The following is a 25,212-nucleotide window of genomic DNA, read 5'->3' as shown; positions in this document are numbered from 1 at the left end:
GACATTTAAGTGGAAATATTTATTTTCTTAAAAGTATAGCTTAATTTTCCCTCTCCAAGTTTGAGAAGGAATATTGGGAGGAAACGGGACAAGATGACACAGGCATTTGGACATTCACTGCAAACCCTAGGGCGTTGCTGCAAAGCATCCTGGGTTCAGTTCCAGTTTAGGAAACCTCACAGCCTTTTTTCCAGTGGGACAGGTCTCTCCCGTCACAGTGTTTCTTCCAGCCTTGCCTGAGCACGAGAGGGAAGCAAGAGCAGCAGAAAGAAGCATGACAATCCAAATCGTCTCAGTTTCAAAGTCTACAGAAATTAACCAAAATCGCCAGCAGAAATCTGGGTTGGGTTTCATGTGCTTCTGAGATTCAAGGACGCTGTCCTTTTGCCTAGTTCAGACTTTTGTCTCCTGGTTTTCTCCTAGCCATTGTTAGCTTCAGCAACAAGCAATCAACTTTTATAAGGATGGGTCATTTCATGACATACCCACATCTCTGAAAATTCGGGTTCTCTGAGTGGGGCCGGCTGGCAAATTTCACTAGAACACAGCAGCAGGGAGTGCAAGGTCCCAGGCTCAATGCTGGGGACGCTTTCTGCTGAGTCACCATGACACAGACCTGCTCACTTTCCTCTCGCTGCTGCTCATTCTCTTTCCCTGCAAAATGTTGCTGTAACCTCCAAAATCTTATCCAAATCTAGAGCAAACTCAAGCTTTTTTTTTCCCTCTGTTGGATTGACTCAACTGACCCTTTCCAAGTCACTTTAGAAAATACCTTTCTCCATTGTTTGGAATATGTTCATACGAAAAGCGATTGCAAACTGTCTTAACCCAATCCCGTCTCTCCTTTCCCCTTCTATGTACTTCTGTGTTCACTGCACACCCACACACCGGTGGAGGAGAATATAGACAAGGTCTTGTTCCATTGGTTGTACCACTCTGTGGAGGTGAGTTTGTCAATTCCACCATAACTGTGATAAATACACACACTAGGTTTTGCCCACGACAGCGCAAGTCTCCCAAGGAAACACTCTTACCAATAGTTCATTCCTCGTGTCTCTTTAACAATTTTCCTGGCACAGATAATCGCATCTGTGAGGTCATCAGTGATCAAGGCTGTAAAAAGAGAGGTCATCAGGGTTAGGCGAGACTTTGTTGTTGGAAAGGGACCCCAACTCAACTTTCCTTCACTTTTCTCAGTCTTTTTGGATCAAGAGGGTTGGAAGAACTATGATTTTGCCTGCAAAGCCACAATCTCATTTTCGTTAAGCTTCTTCAAAAAGAACTTTTTTTGTTGTTTTAAGACCATTTTCATCTTGCACTACCTGACGTTTCAGAAGAAGAGCCCAATCCTGAAGGGTTTTTGGAAATGTGTTTAGAGAAGATGCCACGCAAGAATGTTTTTTATGTCCTAAAGAAATAGGCGCAGGCCAGGCGTGGTGGCCCAGACCTGTAATCCCAGCAGTTTGGGAGGCTGAGGTAGGAGGATCACTTGAGGCCAGGGGTTTGAGTCCAGCCTGGGCAACATAGCAAGATCCCATCTCTACAAAAAGTAAAAAATTAGCCGTGATGGTGCACACCTCTAGTCCCAACTACTCGGGATTCTGAAGTGCGAGGATCACTTGAGCCCAGGAGGCTGAAGCTGCAGTGAGCTGTGTTCACACTACTGCACTCCAGCCTGGGCAACAGAGTGAGACTCTGTCTTAAGAAAAAAAAACGGCACATAAGACAGGATAGCACAATGTTTTCTCTACTTGGGTTAGTTTGACATATAAGATCTCTTTAGAGGTAAATATTAAATTTTGTCTATTGTCATTTCAAATTGTGCCTTAAAAAATTTTTATCCAGGGTTTTGTTTTGTTTTGTTTTGTTTTTGTTTTGAGACAGAATCTCATTCTGTCACCCAGGCTGGAGTGCAATGGCACAGTCTCAGCGCACTGCAGCCTCTGCCTTCTGGCTTCAAGTGATTCTTCTGCCGCAGCCTCCCCAGTAGCTGGAATTACAGGTGTGTGCCACCATGCTGGGCTAATTTTTGTATTTTTACTACAGATGGGGTTTCACCATGTTGGCCAGGCTGGTTTCAAACTCCTGACATCAAGTGATCCACCCACCTCGGCCTCCCAAAGTGCTGGGATTACAGGTGTGAGCCATCGCACCTGGTCTAGGGTGTTTTTCATATGCAGTAAGTTTTAAGTTTTAAGTCAAATACATCTATCTCTACGTTTATTACTTTTCCTTTTTTCTGAAACAAGATCTCACTCTGTCACCCAGGCTGGAATGCAGTGGCACGATTATAGCTCACTGCAGTCTCAACCTCCTGGGCTTAAGTGATCCTCCCACCTCAGCCTCTCAAGTAGCTGGGACTACAGGCATGCGCCACCATGCCAGGCCATTTTTATTATCTGTATTTTTTGTAGAGAGAAGGTTTCACCATGTTGGCCAGGCTGGTCTTGAACTCTGGGGCTCAAGTGATCCTCCTTCCTTGACTCCCAAAGTGCTGGTATTACAGCCAGCACTGTGCCCGGCTATTTATTACATTTTCTATTGCTTCAGACATAACAAATCTTTTGATTGAAATGTATTATTTGATATCTGCATTCTTTCCTGATTGCCTGAAAAGTAGCCTCAGAATCCTTCTCAACACAAACATGACAGAAAAAGGCAAATAAAATTTAAAAGTCCAACATCACTTCTGTTGCAATTTGGGTCTCCAGGAACAGATGCTGCGATTGGTTTGGGGTGCTAGATATTCCTCAGGGATCCACACCTATGAAAGGAATGGGGTGGGGGAAGCAGGATGGGCAGACGGAGATGTCCATTTGTGATGCCGACCCAGCAGTTCCTTGGGCAGCCCAGCCATGAGCTCCCGAGTGAGCACTGCCCATCAGAGTGGCCCAAGTCAGTCCCACATGCCAGGTCCGCATGCCTCTGCCTCACATGTCACTGGGTGTGGGTCACCCCGGAAGGGAACAACTTGCACCTGAAGCCAGTCCTGAAGCAGGTGGCAGGTACTGTCTGATCATCACACAACTGCAGCGGGGGCGGCATGTCTTCCCTTAGCAGGGGATCTGGGAGGCCCATCTCCATGACCACCACAACCACCAATCCAATCAAGGGCAAAAATACTCAAACCACTTGATCTCATTTCTGCTTGTCAATTATGCAATTTTTTTTTTTTTTTTTTTTTTAGAGAATTGGGTAATGCTTGATGTTGACAAGGGCGCAGAGAGGCAGGTTCTCTGGAATACTTGCTGGTGGGAGTACAATTGATTCAACATCTCAGGAAACCAACATAGCAGCATGTGTTTAGAGCAGCATGTGTTTATCCTTTTGCCTAATAATTTCTCTCTCCAGATCTATCCTAAGGAAACAGTCATGACACTAGACAAATATTTCTTTACAAAGTGGTTTACTATAGCTTTATTTACAAGAGTTAAAAAGAAAAAAATCTAATTGCCTCATAATCAGTGATGTTCAAATTAATCATAATACCTTCATTTAATAAAATAGTCATTTAAATTATGTTTTCCCAGAATGTTTTATAACATGGGGGAAATGCTCCCAATGCAACGTTAAGTTCCCAATATCATAAAAATATCCATCAAGAGCTGTATTGGCTAATGCCAATATGGCAGGCATTAGCAACATGTGACAATTTACATTTAAATTATATTTGTTGACAGATGAATGGATAAAAATATGTTTATATAGAGAGTGGAATAGTATTCAGTCATGGAAAAGAAGGAAATGCTGACATTGGCAGCAGCATGAATGAACTGAAGGAGATTGTGCTAAGTGAAGGAAGGGAGACCCAGAAAGACAAACACCACATGATTTCAGTCATATGCAAAATCTATCAAAGTTGAACTCATAAAAGCAGAGAGTAGAGCAGTAGCTGGTGAGGAAAATGGGGAGATGCTGATGGAAGGGTCCAGACTTTCAGTTATAAGGTGAGGAAGGTCTGGGGATCTAATGTACAATATGGTGGCCATTAATTATACCGTACTGCTTACTTGAAATTTGCTGAGAGTAGCCGGGCACGGTGGCTCACGCCTGTAATCCCAGCACTTTGGGAGGCTGAGATGGGTGGATCACTTGAGGTCAGGAGTTTGAGACCAACTTGGCCAGCATGGTGAAGCCCATCTCTTCTAAAAACACAAAAATTAGCCAGGTATGGTGGCACGCACCTGTAGTCTCAGCTACTCAGAAGGCGGAGGCAGGAGAATTACTTGAATCTGGGAGGCAGAAGTTGCAGTGAGCTGAGATTGCACCACTGCACTCCAGGCTGGGTGACAGAGCCAGAATCTTAAGTGTTCTTCTCTCTCTCTCTTTCTCTCTCTCTCTCTCTCTCAATTTCTCTCTTTCACACGCACACACACGCACACACACACACACGGTAACTATGTGAGGTGATGGATTCGTTAAACTTGATTGTAATAATCATTTCACAATGTATACAAACATAAAATTATCATGTTATTTACTTTAAATAGATACTATTTTGATTTGTCAATTATATCTCACTAAAGCTGGGAAAAATTCCAAAAACTATGAATTTTAATTAATTAACATTAAACATAATTAAAACTTTAGTTCCTTATTTGTTCTAGCTACATTTCAGATACTTTACAGCCACTCGTGGCTAGTGGTTCTCATGTTTGACAGCACAGATGGAAGACATTTTCATCATCACGGAAAGTTCCATTAGACAGCACTGGTTTAGAAAAAAAAGACAGTCATTAATTCACTAATACTATAAGAAGGATTGGCTCTTAACTGTGGGATCACCAATGCTCTTAAGTCTTTGCTGCGTATTTTCTAAAATTTGTTTACAATAGAAATGCACTATTTTTGATACCAGAAAAAAAAATTAAAAAAAATGCTAGCATAAAATATTGCATTTCAATAGAGCATTGTAATACCAGATTATTTTGTTAACTCTGTTGAAAGTGGAATTTTCCCTCGAGCATGCTATTTCCCTGAATTGCTAATTTTGTGGCTTTCTCAGTTCGGCTTAACTAGAAGATAAAGGTAGTGACAGATTTCTTTTAAGCAAATTTATTCTGAATGTGACTCAATTTTTATTTACAACAAAATTCTATTAACCAGGAGAAAAACTAACAAAATATATCAGCTGTAAGAGATAGCAATTGAAACAACATATGCAAATTTGCTAGCATTTGGTGTACAATTCTACAGTGAAAACTGAAGCTATATCAGCTTATAAAAGTCTCTTGCCTATCTTCTCAACATATAAATATTTCGGATAATAATAGCTATTACTACTAGCTTACGCTTTATAGAAATCTTACTCTATGTCAGGCACATGTTAAATCTCTTCATGCAAAATCTCCATCAGTCCTCTGAACAACCATTTCTGTAGGTACCATTTTATCCCCATAAACGGAGGAGGTCACACACCCGGTTAATGAGCCTGTATTCTGATAGAGGGCTTAACTTCTGTTTTCCTCTGATCTCTTCTTCCAACAGAATTCACTTAAGCAAAGATTCCTGCTCATGAAACACTATATGTTAATAAAGTTGATAATTAAAATATACTTTATTAATTTTTCAAGTAATTATCTATGAGGTTATCCAAATTTAAGCATTTGGTACCTGATACATGTTCAGGCTACTTAGAGACACTTTATTTTGGGTGCTTGGTAAATGCTGAGACACTGTGGTTTGTGTTTGGAAGTGGTCTAGCATATTTTCTGGGAGATGTGGGTTTGGGGCGGTCTCTAGAGGTTGGAGGGACACAGATTATATAATACATAGTGAGGAAGAAGCAGATCACATTCTATTATTCTGGGATTGGAGGTTATCCCAGGCATGTACAGAAAGACCACATTTTGTACTGGGGCAGGGCAGTTTGCTTGTGGCAATGCCCTGGAAGGATTTCGAGGGTCGGGCCATATAGGACCAGGAAGCGGACACCGAGTACAGTTGTTTGTCTCCTCCTACTTTGTTAGAGCATTTTGTTGCACAATTGGGATGTTTTGAAAGTTGGACTTGACTGAATTTGCTTGGGAAAATATGTTAGGGAAAGTAGGGGCTGGGAAATCAAAAGCTCCCTTCCCCCAGCCCTAAGCACTGAGATGTCGTTACGAGAAATAGCCACAGAAGGGCAGCAGAGGGGCAGAAATGAGTTAAGATGGCACTTTTTAAATGAGGACTCTTGCCAATAGTTGTTTCTGCTCAATTTACTTTAAATAGACAGTTCTGTCCAGTCAAACATGAATAAAGAAAGGGTTATGTTGAACAGCAAAGAATCATTTATTCTTCCACATCCAACAGAAAACAGCAACAATTTACACAAAAAGAGCTTCAGTGCTATTTTCAGTTATGTTAGTTCTACTTCAAAGTATCTGTGTCTGTCCTCGGCATCCTCCTGCCTCCCAGGTGAAATCTAGCAGCCGCCATGCCCTTGATGTTCATCTCTTTCCCCCTTGAGATGACAAAGGTCAATTCAGATGCCAGGGTGATGAAAAATAAGATTAATATAAGTGCACTAGAGTACACTAGATAGAGAGTCAGTAATCATTTTTTCCTCAAATGCTCTTATTTTAATGAAATTTGTGCTGCTGGGGGCAAATACTGTCATCACATCAGGCATTTTGTACACTGTGTGTACGTATATGTGTAGGTATATGAACATGTGTGCTTATGTATGCTTTGTATATATGAATATAGCATCAATTTTCTGTCCAAATAGTTTAGGGAAAGTAGGAAGGAATTTTAGGAATACAATTTGGAATGAGAGTGAGGAGACTGTCTAGCTTCAGAAAATGGGCACGGGCTGGGTGCCATGGCTCACGCCTGTAATCCCAGCACTTTGGGAGATCGAGACAGGAGGATCGCTTGAGCCCAGGAGTTTGAGACCAGCTTAGGCAACGTGGCAAGACCCCCTTCTCTACCAAAAAAAAAAAAAAGAAGAAGAAGAAAATGAGCATGAAGTGTATCTATGCTGTACATGCATATAACATCACGTACCTTGTAAACACACCCTAATGCTGACTTTTTTTCAGTTTCCCATGACAAATGTCCCTACTTCTGTAATATGTGGGACAGAATGACATTGTTCTAATAAAAGCCTCTCTGGCCTGAGGCTAAGGGAGGCCTGCCATGGAGGGTGGTTAGTGTATAAAACCAACATCTTGTTTTCTATTTTAAGGCTATCCCCGAAAATCCCATGCTCTTCACGATAAGAAAACAGATATGAGTGTCCTTTTACCTCTGGCGATGAACCGTCCAACACTTTAATTTCTTTGAATCTGAGATTGTCTTGCAGATAGACCCTTGTCCCAGGCTTCCTTAATTGGAATGAAACTGAACAATATTAAATTTGTAATCTGCATTTAAAGTCAAACATGACCACGATGGAGTCACAGATTTCTCTTTCCACTGTAAACAACTAGAAAACTAGACAAAATAGATGAAAAATTGTTTTTGGATATGGACAACCGGCATTGCAGGATCATGATCTTTGCAAGAGAGAAAAACACAGTGAACCCTGTGACTGCCATGACTTTCTGCCCAGAGGAGCTCTGCAGACCAGGGAAGTAGAACCAGGCAGGGGATGCCCATCTAAGAGGAGGAGACAGACATCAGACACCAAGGCAGCTCAGATTTTGTGGAGAATACCTGGGAGGCAGGAGCTACCCAGAAGAAGAGCAGCAGAAATCTGCAAAGGGATTCCATCCAGTCTTTGACTGAAGGCTAAACTGGTTATGCACAGGTAAATTTCCACAGGGCTAGGCAGAGAACTACCCCAGGAGCCGGGCAATTACAGACCTCATGGGGCTACAAGACATTTGATATCTGACTAGCCTGAGGGAATAGACCTTGCTGAATCCCTCAGCACATTCAAAAGAGACACTGGATGCTTAGTTATGCCTTGGTAGTGGGACTAAACTAGCCCTACCATAAAGACTACTCCAGAACTTCACTAACAAAGTTTAAGAACAAGTCTTAAAAGGGTTACACTGATCAGAATAAACTTAACTGGTTGGCAAAAGAAATTCAACACTCTTTGAAGGAGGACAGCGTAGTCTAGCACTCAACAATGTTGCATATGAGGCAGGATAGGGAGGCAAGGAAGCAACCGTATCCTCGGGGTACGGCAACTGTGCTGACCGGCCAGTCAACACCAGGAGCCTCAGCATCCACACTGTAGGCCAGCTCATTCAAACAAAGCTGTCTCCAGAAGGGAATTTCCCCTGTAGGGAACATGCACATTTTGACTTTACCTGTCCTCAGACTGATGCTTTGCTCATTATAATAATAAAAAACACACACCTGGATGGAGATGTAAGATGCTAATGAGACATGTGACATATGAACAACCATGTACAGCTACTGCGCAAATGCACCAAGAGGACCGCCCAGAACTTGCTTACTAGCAACACCTCTTCCCATCCGTTTATGAATAATCATGGAAGACTCCATTAAAGGGAGCATCCCTCACGCCGGCCTTTGATGTCTCATCCTTACGAGCAGCCTGCCCTGAAGTTTCTCTCAGGGTGTACGGTCCATTCTGCACCTAACTTTCAAAATATTCTTTTTCTTTTTCAATAAATTAGTCTATGCTACATCTCCTTTGCTGTGTATCTCTTGTTGAAATTCTTTTAAACTAGGAAGACAAGACTCGAGGACTCACAACAGCCATCAACCCACACACTGTGTATATATTCAATAAAAAATGATTCCTTGTGCAGAGGCAGGGAAATGTGACACATACCAGGAGAAAGATCAGTCAAGGGAAAGACCCAGAAATGACAGTTGATTCCACAGCAGATAAGAAATTTAAATCACTTCTTATAAACATGCTTACTTATATCAAGGACTTCAAGAAAAACATGAATAAAATGAAATGAGAGATACAAAAGTTTGCCTAACACCAAATAAAAAATACAGTATCTGAAAAGAAACATCCAATCAATAAGCTTAATAGATTAGCATTAAAAAAAAAAGTAACAGTGGACTTGAAGACATAACAATGGAAACTACTGAAAATAAAACATGGGGAGGGAAAAAGGCTAAAAACATGAAGAGCCGTGGTGATAAATGGGACAGCATCAGCGATCTAACATATGTGCCATTAGAATCCTTGAAGGAGAAAAGAAGAGTATTAGAAGAAAGAATGACAAATGTTTTCAAATTTAATGAAAATTATAAACTCAGGGATACAAAATGTTAATGAATACCAAGTAAGATAAACACAAATATCACACATAATCAAATTGCTGAAAATGAGTGATAGAAAATCTTACAAATGACTAGATGAAAAAGGCATATTACATACAGGGGACAAAGATAAGAAAATCATTGGTTTCCCATCATACACAAGGCAAGCCAGAAGGCAATGGAATATCTTTAACAATTTGAAGCTGAGCGTGATGATTCACAGCTGTAATCCCAGCACTTTGGGAGGCTGAGGATCCCTTGAGCCCAGGAGTCTGAGACCAGCCTGGGCAACATGGCGAGACCCCATATATTGGTCCATTTTCATTCTGCTGATAAAGACATACCTGAGACTGGCCAATTTACAGAAGAAAGAGGTTTAATGGACTTATAGTTCCACATGGCTAGGGAGGCCTCACAATCATGGCAGTAGGCAAGGAAGAGCAAGTCACATCTTACATGGATGGCAGCAGGCAAAAAGAGAGCTTGTGCAGGGAAACCCCTGTTTTTAAAACCATCAGATCTCGTGAGACTCATTCACCATCAAGAAAATAGTGCAGGAAAGACCTGCCCCCATAATTCAATCACTTCCCACTGAGTTCCTCCTACAACACATGGGAATTATGGGAGTTACAATTCAAGATGAGATTTGGGTGGGGACACAGCCAAACCATATCACCCATCTCTACAAAAAATAAAATAAAAATCAGCCAGGCATAGTGGCATGTACCTGTGGTCCCAGCTACTCAGGAGGCTAAGGTGGGGGGATTGCTTGAGCCTAGGAAGTTGAGGCTGCAGTGAACTGTGATCATGCCACTGCAGTCCAGCCTGGGTGACAGAGCAAGACCCTGTCTCAAAACAGCAACAACTTGAGAGGAGAACAACTGTCAGCCCAGAATTTTATATGTAAAGAAAATATTCTTCAAAATCAAAATAAAATAGAGATATTTTCAGACAAACAAAAGCAGAGAGAATGCTTGCTAGTAGACCTCTAGTCTAAAAAAACCAAAACCAAACTAAAAAGAAGATAAAGAAAGTTCTTTCAGCTGAAGGAAAGTGATATCAATTAACTACTTCCCCAAATAAATCCACCAAAGGAATGAAGAGTATTGGAAATAGTAAATACATAATAAATATTATAGAACCCTTTTCCTCATTTAAAAATTTATTTAAGAGACAATTGTTTAAAGCAAAGATAATAAAAATGGATTGTGAGGTATATAAATATAGAAGAAAAATGCATGACAACATGGCACAAAGGACGAAATCAGAAAAATTAAAGAATACTGTTAAGAAACTCATATGTTATATATGAAGTGGTGTGTTATTTGAGGGTAGAATGTAATAAGATAATGATGCCTATTGGAAACCCTAGAGTAACTACTAAAAACAATATAGAGATATAGCTAACAAAGCAATGGAGGAAATGAAAGAAAATAATAAATATTTTTTTAAAAATTCCAAAGAAGGCAGAAAAAATGGAACCAAGAATAGATGGCATAAACAGAAAACAGAATAGCAGGATGGGATTTAAAACTAACCATATCAATAATCATATTAAATGTAAATGATATAATCAAGGTTCCACAATGTATGTCCCACAAGCCAACCTCCTGTTTCTGTAAATAAAGCCTTATTGGAACACAGCCAGTCCTATTCATTTACATACTTTCTATGGCTGTGTTCACATTCTGTCATGGTTGAGTAGTTGCAGTCAAAACCATATGACCTGAAAAGCCTAAAATATTTACCATTTGGCCCTTTAGGAAACATTTGCTGACCTGTGGTTTAATCACTCCTACTGAAAAGCAGTAATTACCAGAATGGATATAAAAGCAACACATAACTATATGCTATCTATAAGAAATTCACTTTAAATATAAAGACACAGATGGGTTAAAAGTAAAAGGATGGAAAGAAACATATTATGCAAAGACTTCCCCAAAGAAAGTGAGAGTGGGCTATATTGCTATCAGATAAGGTAGATTTCTGGATGAGAAATAGTACCAGAGTTAAGGAGAAACATGGACTCCAGTGATAAAAGGGTCAATTCACCACAAAGACGTAACAGTCCTCAATGAATATGTGCCTAATAACAAAGCTTCAAAAATGGACAAGACTGAAAGGAGAAATAGACAAAACCAAAATGATAGTTGCAAATTTCAATATGTATCTCTCACTATATGATAGTTCTAGTAAGATCTGTCTAATAAGTTCTCAGTAAGAAAATCAGAAAGGAAATAGCAGTCATTTATAGAACATCTACCCACCAAATATAAAATACACATTTTTTTCAAATGCATATTCACCATAAGACACATTTGCTGTGCTATAAAACAAGGTTAAAGACATATTAGAGGTCTGAAACCATATAGACCAGGGATCCCCAACCCCCTAACCACAGACAGATACCAGTCCATTGTCTGTTAGGAACCAAGTTGCACAGCAGGAGGTGAGCGGTAGGCAAGTGAGCTAAGCTTCATCTCTATTTACAGCCACTTGCCATTGGTTGCATTACCACCTGAGCTTCACCTCCTGTTGGCTCAGTGGCAGCATTAGATTCTCATAGGAGTGCGAATCCTATTGTGAACTGAGCATGCAAGGGATCTAGGTTGCATGGTCCTTAAGAGAACCTAATGCCTGATGATCTGCCACTGTCTTCCATCATCCCCAGATGAGACTGCCCAGTTGCAGGAAAATAAACTCAGGGCTCCCACTGATGCTACATTATGGTGAGTTGTATAATTATTTCTTATATATTACAATGTAATGATAATAGAAATAAAGTGGACAATAAATGTAATGTGCTTGAATCATCCTGAAACCATCCTCCTCCCTCTGGTTCATGGAAAATTGGTCTTCTGCAAACTGGTCCCTGGTGCCAAAAAGGTTGGGGACCGCTGATATAGACCATATTCTCTGACCATAATGAGGTGTAACTAGAAATCTATAATAAAAGCTCATCCTGGGATCATCCTTCACAGTCAGGCTGGGCATTCCTCTTGCCTTTCTCCCTTATCGAGTCCCTTGTTTCCTGAACCATGTCTTCCTCTTTATTGTTTTAGTTTATCCTTTTCGTGAAGCATGTTTTCCTATAGTTTTGTGAGAGAGGGTGCATGGGAGGTGAACTGAATATGTCATCTTTGCCCTGATGGATCCACTGTCTATGCTTCTCCACCATGCTCTGTGCACTCAGAGGCTGACGCACACAGTTGCCGTCAATGGTCTCCCATGTCCTCTGACTTCTGAAGGGGTTTAAGTAAGAGTAGGCATCAGCAGGGAAGGGACAGAGGAGGGACACTGAGATTGGGATACACATATAATATCTTCCAGCTTTCTTTCTGTCAGGTCACTCAGCACAAGTCATGTCCCTTGAAGGAAGGTCTCAGATCCTAGAAGTTTGTCCTCTCCCTGCAGACCCTTTGTACCTCGGTGCTGGTCATAGTTCTCTTTCCATTCCTCATTGGGCAAGGGGGTGGTAATTGCCTGTGATCCCTAATCCCTTACTTCACTATTGCCATGTTTTTTCTATGATTTGATCAGATTTTTGTAAGTAGAGTCTTTATTAATATTCTCCTCCAATTACCCAGTTTGTCTTTGTTCTATCTTCCAGCCAGGATTCTTTATGATACAGGAGGTAAAAAATTTAACAACTTGGTTCTCAGAAAATGTACTCATTCTATGCTCAAAATGTGTTGATAATTTGGTAGCACAGAATTTTATATTGGAAATGGTTTTCCCTAAGAATTTTGAAGACTTTTTCCATTTTCTTCTAGCTTCCAGTGTTGTGGTTGAGAAGTCTGATGTCACTCTGATGCTTGATTTTTTGTATGGAACTTTTTTTTCAAATGGAAGCCTGTTGAATATTCTGTTTTTCTATAGTGTTCTGAAATTGTGTGAGGATGTTCCTGAGTGTGAGTGTACAATAATCACTTTATCCAAGGGGGATACATTCCAAGACTCCCAGTAGATTTCTGAAATGATGAATAGTACCAAATTCTATATATACTATGCTTTTTAAGGCAGATAACTGAGACAGCTACTAAGTAACTAATGGGCACGTAGTGTATACAATGTGGGTATGCTGGACAAAGAAATAATTTATATCCAGTATAAGACAAAGCAAAATGGTGCAAGATTTCATCACACTACTCAGAATAGCATGCAATTAAAAGTTATGAATTGTTTATTTCTGGAATTTTCTATTTAATACTTTTGAGTCACAGTTGACCATGAGTAATTGAAACTATGGAAAGCAAAATTATAGACAAAGAGTGACTGCTGTACTGGTCATGTGATGAACCTTACAAATTGAAATCACATGCTCTTTAGTTCTGGAAATGATTTTTAAAGGTTGTGTCCTATCTATCGTTTCTCTTCTCTCCTGCTAAAACATATTTTTATATCCATTTATTTTATCATTCTTATTTATCCTATTTTCCACTCATCTCTTTTTTTGCATTTGCTTTTAGAGAGATTTCTTCAGTGTTATCTTCTTACTACTTTATTGAGTTTTCCATTTCTGTTATAATATTGTTAATTTCCAAAGGCTCTTTATTTGGTTCTCTGAATGTTTCCTTTTTCTCTTTTTTTTTTTTTCAAAAAAAAATCTTGCTTTGTTTCATCCAAGCATCCTCTCTTATCTATCTGAAGATATGAATGATTCAAATTTTCATTTCCTTGCATAAACTCTGCTTTCAAAAAGTTTTATCTGTTTGGTTTCTGCCTCATTTTTTTTCATGTCACTGCTACTCCTCTGAAGTCTGGTGAGCCTTGGCTCTCTGCATCTATTTAAGAGAGGGGCACTAAAGGCTGGCAGAGCCCTGTGCTCAGAGGTAGGGATTTTCAGCTGTGGATCTCACTGCAGGTAGTTTGACCAGTCTTGTTCACTGGGGAGTCCCACTCAGAATCATTAGTAATTTCCTTTCAATTTGGCCAGATCCCTAGAAGAAAATCTTCTCATCTGGAGAGTCTGGCCTGGCTGCCATCATCGTGGGGTCTGAGTGGAGAAGGTGGTTGGAACTATAGAAACTATAACTTAATCTCCCATGTCTGTGGTTTGGAGCTCTCACCCTCAAAGACTGTTGAGGTCTCGGTTGAGAGGTTTTCTACTTTACTTGTCTAGAGGAAACTGTCCCAGTATTCTGCCAGGGTGAGTGAGGGGCAGTCAGTAGGTGAATGCCTCAGGAAGGGACTGGATGTTCTAACTACTCCTTAAGTGAACTTTGAATATATCTTCCTGTCTGTAATCTGTCTTCATTCTAACTTCCAGAATTAGCGAATGCTACTGATTTCAGAGCTTTCTGTTGTTTTTGTTGTTGGTTCCATGTTTGCTTCTCAGCTTTCTCTCTGCAGGTTTAGGATTCAGATTTCTTTAATCACTAAGTTAGTCACCACTTGCCTCCTGCGTTCCAGCTTCTAAATGTTTTGGTATTGTTTCCTCTTCCATTTATCTTGTATATGTGGATTTACCTTTTTATCTTATTGATTCTCAAATCCCTTTAGTATTAATTTGGTAGGACAACAAGAAGGAGGAGAGGGGTATTGGGTTTCTGTTGCTGCCCTAACAAATTACCACAAACGTAGTGGCTTAAACACTGCAAAATTTCCTTACAGTTCCGATGGCTGGAAGAGTGCCAGGGGATTCACACGGCTGAAGTCAAAGTGCTCACAGGTCTGTTTTCCTTTCTGGATGCTCTGCGGGAAGATCCATTTCCTTGCTCACTTGAGTTTTGGCAGAGTTCAGTTCCTTATGGGTGTTGGACTGAGATCCCTGTTGCTTGCAGGTTGTCACCTGAGGGCCATTCCAGGCTTCTAGGGAGCACTCACACCCCTTGACTCATGGCTCCTTACTCCATCTTCACAGCCAGCAATGATGGGTCAAGTCCCTCTCACACTTTAAATCTCTCTTTCTTCTATCATTGGAGATTCTGTGCTTTTAAAGACTCACGAGATTAGATTGGCTCCACCCACATTGTCCAGGATAATCTCCCCTGCCTGAGCTCAGATCCTTCCTCACATCTGCAAAGTTCCTTTTGCCTTGTAAGGTAACAGAGTGAGAGATTTCAGAGATTAGAGAGTGGACATTTGGAAGTTGGGGGCTCAGCCCATCATGGGAGGTAAATGCACACATTTAATCCTCATATTTAACTGAAAGACTCCATTGGTGAGCTCTTAGGGAATGCTAATAAGATTGACTGGGACAGGGAAGGGTTCAAAAGTCATGCTTATGGAAAGTGAATATACTGAATGTTTTAGCTCAGAAGATAAGAAACCGGAGATGAGAGATACTTATAAATCATTTGCACACAGTTAATAAGTTTTTATGTGTATCATAAAGAAAACTTGTTTTGAATAAACCCAGAAGGAAAAACTAGGATTGATAATAGAAGGTTAGAAGAAGATAGACTTTGGCCTAACAAAGGAATGTTCTAAATTAAGGGCTGACCAACAATCGGGAGATCTATCTCAGGAGGTAGTGATCATTCTTTATCAATGTTAGGGTAGGGACAATATACTAGGTAACTTAACATATTATTCAGTCATTCAAACATTCAAACCCATATACTGATTATCTTGTACAATAGTTCCCCCTTATCTGCAGTTTCATTTTCCAAGTTTTCATTTACACTCAGCAGTGGTTGGTTAGTTTTATCAATATAATATATTTTGAGGGTCACAGAGAAGCTGCTGACATACTTTTATTACAGTATATTGTTATAATTATCCCATTATTATTGATTGTTGATAACATCTTACTGTGCCTAATTTATAACTTACACTTTGTCACTGGTATCTATGTACAGGAAAAATCATAGTATATACAGGGTTAGGTATTATCTGCAGTTTCAGGCATCGACTGGGGGTCTTGGGATGTATCCCCCTTCAATAAGGAGGAGACTCCTGGATGTGGCAAAGAGAAGTTAAAACAGTTTATTTTCTGCTCTGAAAGAATTTGCAATAGAATATTTTATGACTCTCTGACTTCACTCTTGTTCCTCATTCTGTCCATTTATTCAATAAACATTTATTGAGCTCCTGCAATGGCCAGGCACCATTCTAGACATTGAGGATATGTCAGTGAATGAAGCAGAACTCTGCCCTCAAGGGACTTACACTCTAGAGGGAACACAGAGAAGATGCCTTTGAGCTCTGCCCTCTGCCTGTTCAGCATCTCTTGCATCAGTCTTCTCCATGTCACCAACCATGACCATCATTCAGTCTTTTTGTGGCACTTAGCTCAATAACTGCAGTGACACTTAAATGGTCTCTGCTTTAATCCATCCCACACCCTGCTTGCAGATTGAGCTTGCTGAATCAATGCTTAATTAACTGACCTCTTTTGGTTTCCTCTTGCAGGCAGAAATCAGTGAAAGCCTCTTAGCCTGGGTTTTTCACACTTAGGTGGTTGTTAGCCTCTCCACCTGCCTTTCCTGGGATTCTCTTCATGTCATTTTGTTACAAAAAAAACAAGCCTCTCCCTACTCTCTGTTCATGCTTCACACCTTCCCACAGGCACCTCTTTGCTTTTGCTGTTCCCCTGGCCTGGGATAACGTTTCTCTATCTCTACCCAAATCTTCCCTATCTTCCAAGTCTCAGGTCAAATATCACTGTGTTTACAGAATTTTCCATGATTTACTTTTTGTCTTTTTCTTTTTTTTTTTTTTTTTTTTTTGAGACGGAGTCTTGCTCTGTCACCCAGGCTGGAGTGCAATGGTGCAATCTCGGCTCACTGCAACCTCCACCTCCCGGGTTCAAGCAATTCTCCTGCTTCAGCCTCCTGAGTAGCTGGGATTACAGGTGCCCACCACCATGCCCAGCTAATTTTTGTATTGTTTAGTAGAGACGGGGTTTCACCATGTTGGTCAGGCTGGTCTTGAACTCCTGACCTCTGGTGATCCACCTGCCTCGGCCTCCCAAAGTGCTGGTATTACAGGCATGAGCCACTGTGCCTGGCTGCACGGTTTTCTTAATACTGTCACTTTCCTCTGAAGCCCATGGCACTCAGCGCACTCCTCCTTACATGATTTAACTTCATGTAAGCACATATTGTCTTTTCTTGTCATGTCACATGAAAGTTTGGTAAAGCAGAATTCATGCTTGATGTATTTTGTTATCCTCAATGCTGTGCTCATATGTATTTCTGGAATGACTAAAGTAGAAGATGTGAAAGTAAATTCTAGCTTAATTTCTAATGTTTAAGACATTTTGCTAGCTAAATATAGTGGCCCACGCCTATAATTCTAGCACTCTGAGAGGCCGAGGCAGGAGAATCTCCTTAGGCAAGGAGTTCAAGACCAGCCCAGGTGGGACCCCATAATGGGACTCCGTAGCCAGACTCTGTCTCTACAAAAAAATTACAAAATAGCTGGGCGTGTGCCTGTAGTTCTAGCTACCCAGAGAAGGGAGGATCGCTTGGAGTCTGGAGGTCAAGACTGCAATGAGCTATGATCACATCACTGCATTCCAGCCTAGGCAACAGAGTGAGACCCTATCTCAAAAAAGATAAATAAAAAATAAAAGAAAGATAGAAAAGAAAAAGGAAGAAGAAAAGAAAGAAATCTAAATTGTATTCATCTCATTCTGCACAAAGAAGTACAAACTTCATCCTTTGAGTGAATTGCTTATGGAAAACGGCTGGCAGGCAGCTTCCTTTTTCTTACTGAAGACATCAAATATCTCTAACATGAAGGGCAGTAGGGTTGTTTGTCCATCCCCCTGCTTTAGCGGAGGGCTTCATAAAACCGTCTTACAAGGAATAAATCATCTTTGGACAAGTCAGCTGCAGGATCCTGAGTGTCACCTCGGAAACTGTTGCATAATTTACCAATCTGGAACAGACCTATTTGCAAGCCTGAACTCCAAGTTTTAGTTAAAGCAAAACATGGTTGATGATCCCATTGTCAGCTTTCTCGCCTGGTCCCGAGGATGGCATCGCTGGAAAGTCAGAGCCTCACCTGAGCAGGCGACATGGCAGTGGTTGTTCTCCTTCAGCTTTCCGCGTCTGCACCACGCGAAGCTGTTGATCTGGAAGATGCCGTAGTCGATGCTGCCATCATCCAGGACCGTCTGGACCGTGGTGTTGTAGCCGCTCTCGTAATATGCCATGCAGATCCCTGGAGGGGGGTACCCAGAAACGCCAGCAAAGGAAGTGCATCGTTTGCTCTAAGCCTGGTCTGAGGGCGAGTTTCCTTATCCCTGTTAGCTGACTGCTTCCTCCCAATACACCTTGGGCAGGGCAGGGTGGGCATGCACCCAGGGGGCACACGAGAGGCACACTGGGGGCTGGGATGGCACACCTGAAGCTGCACACCCAGTCAGGGGCTGAGCCTAATCTAGACCAAAAGTCAGGTCCCCCCACTCCCCACGATGCCAGCAGAGGTGGCATTATTTTCCCCTTCCCTGGCTGGTGTCGTAAGGACAGGACTCCAGAAATAAGGAAATGAGGGGCAGGGGAGGAAGGAGAGGAGACCCAGAGAGCCACAGTTAGGCTAGCAGCCACCCCTGGGTGCGGTGAGGGCAGAGCAGGGGTAGTTGGGAAGACACAGCAGGGAGTGTGGCCAGGACCTTCAACATCTCAGGGTTTCTGTCAAGGACAGAAAGAAAGCAGGAAAGAAAGAATCTCACAGTTTCCAAGGCTGAAGCCCCAGTAATTGTCCAGGCCAGCCCTCGAGAATATTTTTGCCAGTTTGCAGCGAGTGTAGATTTTGGACTCGGCGCCTGTGACCAGGCAGCCAATGAGGGTCAGAATGCCCTCAGCCTTCATCCTCAAAGCCTGCCGGAGACAGAACCTGCCAAAGAGCAGGAGAACGGGTCAGACGATCTTGATTCAAGAACTTCGAAATCCAGCAGCGGTGACTGTGCACAGCCCTGCCTAGATGCTGCCTGTCACTTTGGTCATTCAGAGCCACCATCAGGGAAAACCGGCCACTCTACAGTCCAGGGAAGGAACGCGACTGCAGGCTGTCTCCTTAATGCTTTTCCATGCTGTAACTTTCAAGTCAATGCTGTGTTTTCAGGGTTAAGCAAGCGAAAAAAATTAACCCTCCTTAATACACATCCAGGTGAAAACCACAGGGGGCATTTTTAGGATTTCTATTTTAATTCTATGAATAAAAAAATAGAATACAAGGCGAAACATTCCCTATACTGCTGACCCTTGAACAACATGGGTTTGAACTGTGTGGGTCCATTTATACGTGAATTTTCTTCTGCCTCTGCCACCCCGAGACAGCAAGACCAACCCTTCCTCTTCCTCCTCCACCTCAGCCTGCACGGTGTGAAGACAACCAGAATGAAGGCCTTTATGATCATCCACTTCCACTTAACAAATAGTAAATATAATATAATAGTAAATATTTACTATTAACAAATAGTTATATTTACAAATAGTAAATATATCTTCTCTTCCTTATTCTTTTCTTAATAACATTTCATTTCTCTAGCTTACTTTATTGTAAGAATCCAGTATAGAAGATCTAGGACATACAAAATATGTGTTTATTGGCTATTTATGTTATCAATAAGGCTTCCAGTCAGCAGTAGGCTATGGAGTCGTTATGTTTCTGGGGAGTCAAAAGTTACATGCAGATTTTCAACTGAGCAGGCGTTGGCACCCGTGACCCCTACATTTGTTCAAGGGTCAACTGGATGTGTAGAAACAGACATCCCATTTCAGCCAGAGATGAAAGACACATGGGCCTGTATGGAAAACTTTAAGATTTATTGTTTGGGGGTTTATCAAAGAGTGAAGATTAAGCACCTACTCTTTCATTTTCTTTTCTTCAGTTCCAAATGTGGGAGCGTTGCTTCCGAAGTATCAGTGCTTTTATTTATTTATTTATTTATTTATTTATTTATTTACTTATTTTTTGAGATGGAGTCTCACTTTGTTGCTCAGGCTGGAGTGCAGTGGCGCCATCTCGGCTCACTGCAAACTCTGCCTGCCAGGTTCAAGCGATTCTCCTGCCTCAGCCTCCTGAGTAGCTGGGATTACAGGCACCCACCACACCTGGCTAATTTTTGTGTTTTTAGTATAGATCAGGGTTCACATTGTTGGTCAGGCTCGTCTCAAACTCCTGACCTTGTGATCTGCCCACCTCGGCCTCCCAAAGTGCTGGGATAGCAGGTGTGAGCCACCATGCCCAGCCCAAAGTACCAGTGTTTTATCTTAGATTGCAAACGCATTGTTTTGCTAAGCTTCACCACCAGTGCTCCAGGGGGCCTCCTAAAAGTCTGGCGCCTGACTGGGGAGCAAGAGGGATGGATGACGATGCCTCACAAAAGGAGGAAAGCACCTGGGGGAGCAGAGGGGCAATAAAGAGACACCTGCGGAATCATCTGAAATGGGAGTAGGATCAAGAGCGCCATCTCCTGCTGCCTACCGATTTTCCACAATCTCTTCCCCTCTTGAAATAATGTCTTCCCCAAATACAACAGCCTTGCTGGGATGGGGTGAAGTGAAATTTCTGGCAACTACTCGGGATCCTGAACTTGATGTTCTTACATATGTTCATCCCATGTCATTTTCTGCACTTGCCTAGAAACTTCTCCAGTCATTAGTTTCTCTCCCTGGGGCTGGATTCCTGCATCGAAAGGCTAGTCCCAAAACAGGGATAAGTAGTCATCAGCAAGGCCACTGCACCAAGTAACAAGTGAGGCTTTAAGGTGACTAAGCAATAAGTTAAGGAACCGCATTGCATGAGGGGCATGTACATTACAAACGTGAATAGCAAGCGTCAGCAAACCAGGCCTGCTTTTGTATGTAAAGTTTTATTGAAACATAGCTACACCCATTTAGTAATATATCATTGGTGGCTGATTTCCAACTACAGTGGCAGAGTTGAGTAATTGTGTTAGAGGCTGTATAGACCACAAAGCTTAACATATTATTATCTGGCCCTTTTCAGAGACAGCATGCCAGTCAGTGGTGTACAGCATTGTGTTAAGCTGTGAGGGACAGACAAACCAGGTTTAAGATGCAGAGCTAAGGCCAGGCACGGTGGGTGATACCTGTAATCCAAGCACTTTGGAAGGCTGAGGCGAGCAGATTGCTTGAAGCCAGGAGTTTGAGACCAGCCTGGGCAGCAAAGATAGACCCTGTCTCTACAAAATATACAAAAATTAGCCAGGCATGGTGGTGTGTGCCTGTGGTCCTAGCTACTTGGGAGGCTGAGGTGGGAGGATCACCTGAGGCTGGGAGGTTGAGGCCATAGTGAGCCATGATTGTGACACTGCACTCCAGCCTGGGCAGCAGAGTGAGAGACCCTGTCTAAAAAAAAAAAAAAAGGAAAAAGAAAAAAAGATGCAGAGCTTACAAATAAAGTTGGTTTCCATCCCCTGCCTTAGAATTTTACTGATCTCAAACAAGTCAAAAGAAAACCCGCAGCAATGATAACCCCAAGCATCATGTTCTACATCCTTTAAGAACCTGCCATTGCTGGATCTCAGGGACAGGTGGCTTCATAAGAGTAATTTAGGTCTTACTGAAAAGGCAGATTCCTGGTGCTTGCCCCAGAGGCTGACTTCTCAGCTGAGTCTGCGGAAGAAGCACTGCTCCACTTACTCAGTCGGTGACTGGCAGCTCAGGTGAGCATCCTGCATCCCCTGAAGCCATGTGTGATTCTAACAAGGCCCAAGTAATCCTTTCCTACCTCAAGAACCTTTCTTTAGAGTGTTAGAGAAAGAAAAATTCTTAGTCCTTTGTTTCTCACCACCTAGAGATGCTAGAATTCTACTTCTTGGCACTGAAAGCTATATCATCCTGCATGCTTGTGTTCTGAGGCAGGTGATAACTGTCTTCTGGGGCTTAATACCTCTTGTTTTTTTTCTTTTCCCCTCAACAACCCTTCTCATTACACAACTTGGCCAGGGCCTCCCGTCCAAGTGAGAGCTGTTCTCTGAGGCAACAGTCTGCAAACTTTATCACAAATTCCATTAATAAAGAAAGTTAAGCATGTATCCTCTTTAGATGTACATTAAGTTATAAATCATACTTCTGTACCTCTGTACTAATATGCTACATAAATTATCCACATACACAAAACTAAAATTTGAAAATTAATGACATAGAGGTAAAATTAACATTAAAAATTTATTAACAGCACATTTCTTTGCTATAGTCAAATTATTATTAATAAAATACTTTTGTAATAACATGATTTTATTATTTTTGAAAAATTTGGCTTAACACTTTGTGAATCAATAACTAAAGAGCTGTGTTCAAGGTCTATTTCAATGTTCAGATTTAGTGACACATTTGAAATGAATTCTCATTGGAATCTGTAGATCTAAGTAGAAGTTTATTGTTGGCTGCACCTAACTAATCGTTATATTTTCTTAATTCCATTTGCCAATAATGCAAAGGTTTTGTTGAAATCTATTTTTAAGTTCATATAGTATTGCATTATACAGATACAACATAGCATACTTAGCCAATTTCATATTGATGAACACTTATTTTATTCTTCTATTATAAACATATTACAACCAGTAATTTTGTACATATGTCATTTGTACCTTTACAAAAATATCTTGCTGGATCAAAGGGTATAATTTTGTAATTTTGCTAGATATTTGCCAAATTGCCTTTCACATGGGCTTATATCAGGAAGATAGCACACTGTGTTATCAAATGTTTCAACATTTGTCAATATTAGAGATGAAACATAATTTTTCAGCAGAGTTTCAATTTCAACTTTTGTTATTTCAAGCTGCTTGAGGGTCTTTTTTATCCTTAGAAGCCATTAGTGGAACTTTTCTTGTGAACAGTCTATAATATGAGAAAATGTATAAGTTTTTCCCTCAAACATCTTTTTCAAAATGCTTTGAAATAGGGATCTTACCAGTGAGAAAATAGAGACAGATTGTCTTTTTCTTTTTCAAAAATGCTTGCTTAGCAAGTTTTCAGATATGATGTAAATATACAAAAGCCATTTACAATCTTATATACTAGGAATAGAAAATAAGAGTTTGAAATAAAAAAATCCATTTACAATAGTACACAAACACAAATGAAGTACTTAAATTTAAACCTAACAAATATGTGCAGGATATATATGCTGACAACTATAAGACAGTTGAAAAATTAAAGAAGACCTGAGTAAATGAATAAGATACACCATATTCATGAATTTGAAGAGTCAATATTATTAAGATTTAATATATAGATTTAGTGGAATCCCATTTAAAGTTCCAGAAAAATTGTTTAGAAAATATCAATAAGAGGATCCTAAAACTTATATGAAAAAGGCAAAGGGACTAGAACAGGCAAAACTATTCAGAAGAAGAACAAAATTGAAGGACTCATATTACTTGATTTTAGAACTTACTATAAAGCTGTAATAATCAAGACAGGATGATATTGGTGGAAAGAGACACATAGAACAGTGGAACAAAATAGAGAGCCTAGAAATAGTGTTACAAATATGTAGTCAACTAGCTTTTTATAAAGATGCAAATTAAGTTCAATGGAAAGATGATGTTCCGTTCAACAAATGGTACTAAAATAAGACTGTCTATGTGCAAAACAACAAAAACAACAACAAAAATAAAACAAGGCATAAGGCATATTGAAGAATACATACCTTATATCTCATACAAAAATTAATTCAAGATGGATCAAAAGCCTAAATGTGAAAAGTGTGAAACGATGAAATTCTTTAAGTTAAATATAAAAAATCTGCAGGGCCTTGGGTTTGGCAATGAAATTTTAGATATAACAACAAAAGCACAATCCATGAAAGGAAGAAAAAAATGCTGATTAGTTGGACTTGATCGAAATTTAAAACTTTTGCTCTTTGAAAGACACTGTCAAGGGAATGAAAAGATTAGCTACAGATTGGAAGGAATATTTAAAAATCAATATCTGATGAAAGCCTTGTATTCAGAATATATAAAGGACTCTTAGAATTCAACTATAAGCAAGCATATAACCCAATTAAAAAAATGGGCAAATGATTTAAGCAGACATTTCAAAGAAGATATACAAATGACAAATAAGCATATGAAAACATGATCAATATCATTGTCACCAGGAAAGAGTAAATAAAACCACAATTAGATATCACTTCTCACTAATTAGGATTGCTAAAATCAATTAGACAAAACCAAAACCAAATGATGAAGACACAGAACCGTAAGAACTCTGATTTATCACTGGTGGAAATGCAAAATGGTAGTCACTTTGGAAAACAGTTAGTCAGTTTCTCATAAAATTAAACATGGACTTATCACATAAACCGACAATTACACACCTATGTATTTATTCAAGTGAATAAAAAACTTACATTCACACAAAAACAAGCTAACCCATGTTTATAGCAGCTTTATTCATAATCACTAAAAACTGGAAGCAACAAAAATGACCTTCAGCAGGCAAATATATTCAAAAACTATGATCTATCCATACATGGAATACTACTCAGCAATGAAAGGAAAGAGCTGTTCGATTCCCGCAACAGTGTGGATGAATCTTAAATGCATTTCGCTAAATAAAAGAAGACAGACCCAAAAGATTATGTATTATATATAATTCCATATATACGACATTATGGAAAAGGCAAAATTTATGGGGATTGAAAACAGTTCAATGATTGTCAAGGGTTAGAGGAGAAATTGACTACAAAGGAACCACACACATTCTATTTTATTTTAGGTCATTGGAACTGTTCTCTATGATACTGGGGTAGTAGATACATGGCTTCATGAATTTGTCAAAATCTATAGACCAATACACCACAATGGGAGATCTTCATTGTATGCAAACTTTAAAAAAATCATCCAGGATGTTGGGGAATACCAGGATAGAATTTAGTCTGTGACAAAAAGACCTAACTGTATTACAAACGTATGACATAACCTCATTGAAGGTGTGGGAAAAGAGATGCAGATCCAGGTAACTTCAGAAAACAGTGTTTTGATTGAATATCTAAAGTCTAAAGACAAAACAATCTGTACATAAACACTGTACTCCAGTTGGTGAATTCCCTTCTCACTGGGATAAGTGTTAGCAATTCTGAAACTACATGTAA

The 25,212-nt window shown here is 40.3% G+C and overlaps 1 protein-coding gene across 1 annotated transcript; it reads right to left on the bottom strand.

The window, feature by feature from the left end:
• LOC129480252 (lysozyme-like protein 1) lies at positions 1–21,784 on the bottom strand. The gene is given in 6 exon segments (XM_055273991.1): positions 1–236; positions 1,035–1,113; positions 18,139–18,297; positions 18,809–18,972; positions 21,668–21,747; positions 21,749–21,784. Coding segments are annotated over 6 exon segments (588 nt in total). The 3' UTR covers positions 1–166.
• Between the last annotated feature and the right edge of the window lie 3,428 nt (positions 21,785–25,212).

This window comes from Symphalangus syndactylus, chromosome 4, assembly GCF_028878055.3.
Source record: "Symphalangus syndactylus isolate Jambi chromosome 4, NHGRI_mSymSyn1-v2.1_pri, whole genome shotgun sequence".
NCBI lineage: Eukaryota > Metazoa > Chordata > Mammalia > Primates > Hylobatidae > Symphalangus > Symphalangus syndactylus.
The sequence above is the reverse complement of the archived record's forward strand: the minus strand, read 5'-3'. Positions and strand labels throughout refer to the sequence as shown.